General features: G+C 37.9%; 2 protein-coding genes across 2 annotated transcripts in view; one reads left to right on the top strand and one right to left on the bottom strand.

The window, feature by feature from the left end:
• The window catches only part of dynlrb1 (dynein, light chain, roadblock-type 1), a 5,041-nt gene extending 4,430 nt beyond the window's left edge, over nucleotides 1-611 (bottom strand). Inside the window, exon 1 of the mRNA XM_080025632.1 lies at nucleotides 491-611. Within this exon, the coding sequence (XP_079881758.1) occupies nucleotides 491-493 (3 nt within the window). The 5' untranslated portion in view covers nucleotides 494-611. The remainder of the gene's footprint in view (nucleotides 1-490) is intronic.
• A 2,107-nt stretch (nucleotides 612-2,718) lies between these two features.
• Nucleotides 2,719-7,500, top strand: part of LOC307250034 (protein SSUH2 homolog) — a 25,771-nt gene continuing 20,989 nt past the window's right edge. Inside the window, exon 1 of the mRNA XM_080026962.1 lies at nucleotides 2,719-2,807. Within this exon, the coding sequence (XP_079883088.1) occupies nucleotides 2,783-2,807 (25 nt within the window). The 5' untranslated portion in view covers nucleotides 2,719-2,782. The remainder of the gene's footprint in view (nucleotides 2,808-7,500) is intronic.

Here is a 7,500-nt window from a genome sequence, read left to right on the forward strand (position 1 = left end):
ATTAGAAAAAGACACAGCAAGTGCCTAGGCTGTGTATTAACGATTTTTTAAATGATTTATGAACAATAATTTGAAACAAAACGACATTTTGGTACCGATTAATAACTTATTTTGTAGATTAAAGTATTCAAATTAACAGAAATATCGGTTGGCAGTTCGCTCGTCTATCTAGTGTTCGTTGAATGTGCTACTATTTATCAGCCTGAACGTAACATTTGAACACCATTTTAAGGTCTTATTTGTTAGATTAATGTATATAGGACATTATAAGAATCTTTACGTACCGACTGTAATTAATATAAATCAAATAAAATATCACAAACAATAATAATCGCTAAATCAGCTGTTGTAAACACAGAATGCTAACTGACAACGCCCGACTAGCCACTGGTTAGCAACCGATTTAAAACCCTTTTTAACAGATTAATACATTCACACACAGTCCCTAAGGAAATATTAATGTTTAATAAATACACTTATCATGTCCTACCATGTTTAAAATGTGAGGATAAATCTGTTCCCGAGCTCAGAAAATAGCAGATAAATGCTAAGCAGCTAAACAGCTAGAGGGGAACGGAAAACTGTTGTGTTGCTGGGCGAAGGGAGTGACGTCAACTTCCGGGTCAAACTGCCATGATGCTACGTCACGGTCCAGGGGCGAAAATCAGAAGAAATGGGTTTAAAGTTTATTTTAGGTGAATTTTTTATTTTTTAACAGTCATCTTATTTTTCATGAAAGTGTTTGATAATGTGTAAAATAATTATAGGATTTTCTTAAATTTTGACTTTTAATCCCAAATAGATTTGTTATTTTTTAAATCTAATAATTACATTTTTATCTCATAAATATAACGTTTCATCTTTTATTTTTTACTTTTATTTCATAAATTAATATTATTATTATTATTATTATTATTATTATTATTATTATTATTATTATTATTATTATTATTATTATTATTATTATTATTATTATTTTATTTTTTTTCTTAATTTTATTTTTATCTGATAAATTCGACTTTTTTTTATTTATCTATAACTAGCCTATGATCTTTATCTCATAATTATGAATGTACAAATCCTTCATTTTAAAGCAGCCTATGACTTACCCATATATAGTATACAAAAGGACTAACCCGAGGGATATGTGTTTGTTAAGGTTACAATGTGTACTCGAACGGACCATGGACCTATTATAAGTACTGACAGCAGGCTATTGTACAGAAATAATCACTTTTTTTTCCTTTGCGTGCGAGACTGATTGTAAACCGTGTTGTTAACAGGGTGGGCGCGGCAAGAAGCTTCGTCAAGTCAGACATACACACACGAGACGGGACCCGAAGTTTAGATATCACTCCTTCAAAATAAAACTGAGAGGGGGGGTATGGGGGGGACAACATTTACCCAGACAATATATGACGTTTTTTTACCCAATAACATCCATGTGTATGTGTTTGTCTATTTTATCAAGTGAAATTTGTGCAGGTGAAAATTCGAGGATAAATAAAGAAAAACTGAAAATGAAAAATTAAAAGGGAAACATTTTTAACCCATGGAACTTTACCAGTTGATCACTTACATTTAGACAATTGTTTTTTGGGGGAGTTCATAGAGACAGTGCATGAAATAGGCCACGCCCATCGTAGGGGAAACCATTAAACAGCGCTCCATCCACTTTGTATTGAATGAGACCTGTCTTCTGCAAACAAACTTAATTAAAACTTAATCAAACATCCATTTAAGAAAAAAAAACGTTACTTTCTTGAAAGCCGCGAGTCTTGTCTGTCTATACGAGCTGTTTTTGTGAAAAATAATTGAGTAATTTTCAATATTGAGGTGGGCGTGGCCTCCGATTGTGACGCGTTCCGCACTGTCTCTATGGTGTAATGGTAAGAGTGCCCCCCCGCTATTTTTTTTTTGTATTCCATTTTTTTCGAAAAATTTTAAAATATATGCAAACGTGTCATTATCGAACTTATAATGTGTGTATTCAAATTAAAATCATTATTTAACTTCTACAACATATTAGAGTCTAAAGTTTTTACAGTCCAGATTGTTATTATTTTTTAATAAATCATAAATAATATGACCAGGTCTAAAAAAGTTAAATTTTCAGCAAGTTTTTTAAGAAGAAAATGTCTCATAAATCAGACAGTGAACAACATATGAACAAATCCTTCTGTAATAACCTTCAGAATAGTGCTGAGAATGATTATGGAAAGTTTAGTTGATGTAAGTGCTTTAGAAGTTGTAGACTTTTGGTTCAGAGAATTCAGAGTAAACATGTCTGAAAAAGTTGTAGCCTATTACGCTAAATCAATAATTGTAGAGTAAGTTACCAACTGGCACTTTTTAATAATAAAATATATAACTAAAAATGTACCCCTAGTAGGCTATTCACCTTAAAGGCCTATTTCACCGATGGGAATATGAAGGTGTATTGAATTCTGAGATCCAATGTAGTATAAATGTGCAAAAAAAATTGAAATTGGTTCATCCTAGCCTGAGAAAAGGCAGAAAGAGTGTTTTATGGTCTCACTGTCTAACCCTACATTTCTCTTTCTGTGATGTCACACGACTTGAAACGACTATTCTGAACCAATTCTTCGGGCTTTTATTTTCTTAAATCGTTCCCAGAAGTAGCGTGTGCCTCTTGATGACTTTGCTGCTGGTTTTTGGGGTTTTTGACTTCTCGTGTTACTCGTTTCCCGGATTTTCATTCACGTGTTTCAGCCAGGCGGAGATAGCTCGTTAGTTCGAACGGTTTGAACAAGGCGGAGACATGGACGAAAAGGACGAGGATCTCGGTGAGTAAAACAAGCATTTCATAATAATGTTGGTTTGATCAGAGTTAGTTTAGCGGCTATGCATTCAAAACTTTATTTAAAGTTAAAGTCTGTGTGTTGGGTATGTGTGTGTGTGTGTGTGTGTGTGAGGGGTGAGGGGGGGCTGACTTTTACTACGTTCACAGTCCACTTTGAGAGTCATGGTTTACCCTAAAATTTTATTTATTTATTTATTTTCGGTAGTTTTCGCTACATTTTATTTTCATACAATAACACGCCCTTACAACAGTCTTATAGGCTACTTGTTAACATACTTTTACTAAGCTAACGTTTTCAATGCAGGACTTTTGACTTATAACAGAGTATTTCTACAGTTACTTAATTAAAGACCTGCTTCACCGGTTGGAATATGAAGGTGTAGGCTATTAAACTCTGAGATCCTATGTAGTATAAATGTGCAAACATTTTTGAAATCGGTTCATCCTAGCCTGAGAAAAGGCAGAAAGAGTGTTTTATGGTCTCACTGTCTAACCCTACATTTTATCATATGTGACATAACACATGGTAAAATGTAGGGTTAGGATTAACAGGACAGCTGGGCCAAGGGAAGACTGAGGGAAGACTGAGGGGAGAAAAACCTCATTCATTATATTATAATAGCGATTTTATGATTATAGAATGCTGGTTCCATATGGGTTTATGCTTTATACAAACGTATATATTTATTAACATTAGTTTATCAGAGTAAGTTTAGGGATAAATACTAAAAATGTAGATTTAGTGAATGCAGAGTCCTTTAGCCAAGCAGTTTTTATTTATCTAACCTTTATTTATACTCGAGATATCATTGAGGTGTGTGTGTGTGTGTGTGTGTGTGTGTGTGTGTGTGTGTGTGTGACCCTCATTTGCAAAGAAGTCGAGAAACAAAAACAACAATACACACACAATAAACAAATGCAAATACATCAAATACACAACAAGCTGGTAAAGAGAAGAAAAAAAATATTGAACATTTTTTAGACAGAGATGTAGAATGGCCGGAAAATTAAATGGGTGAATGTACAATACGGCCTAATTAAAACAGTTACAGGTAGAGTTAGATGGGCGGCAGTGGCAAAGTGGGTAGGGAGATCGCCTCTGGAGTGCAGGGTCGGAGGTTCGATCCCCCGTCTCCCTGCCACATGTCGAAGTGTCCCTGGGCAAAGAGACACTGAACCCCACATTGCTCCCGATGGTTCAGAGAGCGCCTTGCATGGCAGCTACTGCCATCGGTGTATGAGTGTGTGTGTGAATGGGTGAATGTGGTAAGATATGTAAAGTGCTTTGGGGCTGAGAAAATCGGCTAGAAAGCGCTTTATAAGTCAAGTCCATTTACCATTTACCAAGATAGTATGCTAACATTGGTTAAAGGATGTATGGTTAAAGTTTAGTTTTCATCTGCAGTAAGGGGGTGACCAGCCCTTTAAGTCCTTTGTACAGAGGCCATGCCTCAGTGATGTTTTGCAATGTTTGTCGCTCTATAAGCACAAGCACACCTTGTGGGTGTGTGTGTGTGTGTGATTGTGTGATTGTGTGTGTGTGTGTGTGTGTGTGTGTGTGTGCGGGCGTGCGTGCGTGCGTGTGTATGTATGTGTGTGTGATTGTGTGATTGTGTGTGTGTGTGATTGTGTGATTGTGTGTGTGTGTGTGTGTGATTGTGTGTGCATGTGTGTGTATGTATGTGCGTGTGTGTGTGTGTGTGTGTGTGATTGCGTGCGTGCGTGTGATTGTGTGTATGTGTGATTGTGTGATTATATGTATGTGTGATTGTGATTGTGTGTGTGTGTGTGTGTGTGTGTGCATATCTAGCGGTGATCTTATACAACAGTTGTTATATGAGGATTAGTTTGTTCATATTGAGTTCATTCACACAAAGAGGTGAGCCAATGGAACAGGTCTTAGCATGTTGCTCTCAGCCCCTGTTCTGGTGAGAAATATTTAACCTTTAACCACTGTAAAGACATATTACACATGACAACAGTAATCACACAGTAATCGCACACAGATCCTATAAAGGTTAAAACAGTTAGATGAATCACCTGGTCAATGATCAAATTCCTTCGTGATTTTTCTCTACTTATGACATCTATTGCAGTATGTCCGTCCTGGGAGAGGGATCCCTTACTCTGTCGACTCTCCCTGAGATTTCTTCAATTTTTTAAATTTTTTTTTAAAATTTTTTTTAATCCCGGTAAAGGGTTTTTTACTGGGAGTTTTTTCTCAGCCGAGCTAAGGGTGTAAGGGCAGAGGGTGTCATATTGTATCATAGTGTATGGAATGTAAAGCCCACTGAGACGAATGTTATTTGTGATTCTGGGCTATACAAATAAAACTGATTTGATGAGCTGATGTGGAAAGATTTACTGGTTGGGACTCGTACTGAAGTTCAATAAGGTCACGTACATTTTTTTTTTTACATGGTGGCATAGTGGATAGAGCGTGTACCATATCGGCTCCGGCCTTCGTTGCAGTCATAGACGTCGATTACGGGGGGGATGGGGGGTACATGTACCCCCCACTTTTTGTCAAGACTCATTTTGTCCCCCCCACTTTTTAAGCCGGACATGGAGTGCGTCCAGCCGTATTAAAACACAGCGTTAAGGTCTCTCTCTCTCTCTCTCTCTCTCTCTCTCTCTCTCTCTCTCTCTCTCTCACTCTCACACACACACACTAGTTTGCACACCAGAGAAAACATGCTCCGAAGTCTCCGCTAGTTTGCACACCAGAGAAGACTGATGCATTTCAATCAGCAGCAGAGAGACAACGGCGAGTGGCTTTAAGTGTCCCGTTGTGAAGTGTAAACTGTAGGGATTTACCATCCTCTATGCCCACTAATGACTGTTAATGTAGCGGACACTAACAGCAGCTTGTGTCGCGGCACATGGATACTGACGATGTTGTTTACAGTGACGTGCGGTCCCGTGTGCAAAAAAATAAAAATAAAATAAAATAAAATATTTTTTTTATTTAATAAACTTATATTTGTATTATTACTGTAACTGTTAATTATTTCGATCTTTACATGTAATCCGCGATTACTTTAAAAAAGTGTAGACGTTTTGATTCGAAACGTGGCAGTTAGTAAGTTATGCCAAAAAAATATTGTGCCTTTGCTGTTTCCCATTCATTGTGTACGGCAAAGAATCAGTGCCTTTGCGCCTATTCATTGTGGACGGCAAGAAAAAAGTTTTCGCGCATGCGCACTTGATTCTGTATTATTTAACATGTACGCAAATAAGCATAATTCTTTGTGCCTTTTTTACGTAAATGGTATGCCACATAAGCCTTTACATTACATATCATTCATGGACCAATTAAAATCGAGATATTACTAGACATTTACGCAGCTTAGGCCAACGTCATTACGTTGGCTATGCTCATTCACGTCGCATTACCCCCGCGGATTTTTAAGTCAACATTGCAGCTGCCGTGCCTGCAGATATTTCAGACTGGAGGAATTTTAACAAATTGGATTATAATTTAAAAAGGAACAGAATGAATAGCAAGAGAAAGGCCTGCGCCAGCCTTGGACGGTGTACAGCAGCAACAGGGACAAACAATGTTCGAGCATTTCAAACGGACAGGTAGCCTACATGAACGGAAGGATGCTAGCTAGCTGTGCTGTCAGTCAGACTGTCACTGGATTACTATCGTCTTGCTTATTTCTACAGCCAGGGAGTCAGATTGGTGAGTCAGAAACTTTTTTGGGGTTTATTTAATAATAAAGTTGGATGAATTGATACCGAGTGCAATCCATTCTGCATTTTATATTCAATTGAGCAGTTGTGTTTTCATTGTTACTGACGGACAAACTAAGCTCTGCAATGTGGATAAATGGTTACATTCTGATGCTGGACAGGTCCATGGGGCATATGCTACTGGTACTTTATCTATTAAGATAAAGTTTATGGAGTGGAGTTGCCATCAGTTATGCTGTAGTCCTACATAATGATGAATGCTGTCTTTTATTTTTAAATTGAATAGAAGTAGTACCGGTAGTTTGAATCGGCGAAGGTTTGACTTGTTGCCTTACGTTTTTTCGGCCCTCGGTGTGAGGGACGGGTCCGTTAAGTCGATGGATGCGATGTTTAATCATTTAGACCAAACTACAGTAGGCTACGGGCAAACCTGAAGTCACCGTCGTGACATTTCATATACGTCCCGTCTGTGTGTGTGAGTGAGTGAGTGAGAGAGAGAAAGAAAGGGAGGAACTTATTTGAAATCGGCCGTGCGTGCCTGTTTGTTGTTTATTGTTTTTGATTTAACAATATATAGGTTTAGAGAAATCTGGCTTTCAGAACTCAGTGCCTACCCACTCACTGACCTCACCGCACGTCACTGACGATGTTGTTTATCACATAGACATTATAAAGTCTATGGTTTATCAAGAAGTAATTGAAGCTGATCATGGCTATGCTACTAGCTAGGTTGCCATGGAGACCGAGGCGGAGTAATATTGTTGTGCGACAGTCCAGCCGTGCTTCGGCTCGATGTGCTCAGTCGGAACTACCTTCCCAAGCTCCTTTTGTTTACGTCATGTTTGGTTGGGCTACGGGGAGCAGCTAGTGGCTCATATGTCCGCTGCTTTTTGAAAATGCTTTTTTCATCAAATGTGTCAGACATCAGTGTTTTGTATACATTGTATTCATTAGTGAGCGGGTATGCCGTCTTTCAG

This window comes from Ammodytes marinus (genome assembly GCF_949987685.1).
Source record: "Ammodytes marinus genome assembly, chromosome: 4".
Taxonomy (NCBI): domain Eukaryota; kingdom Metazoa; phylum Chordata; class Actinopteri; order Uranoscopiformes; family Ammodytidae; genus Ammodytes; species Ammodytes marinus.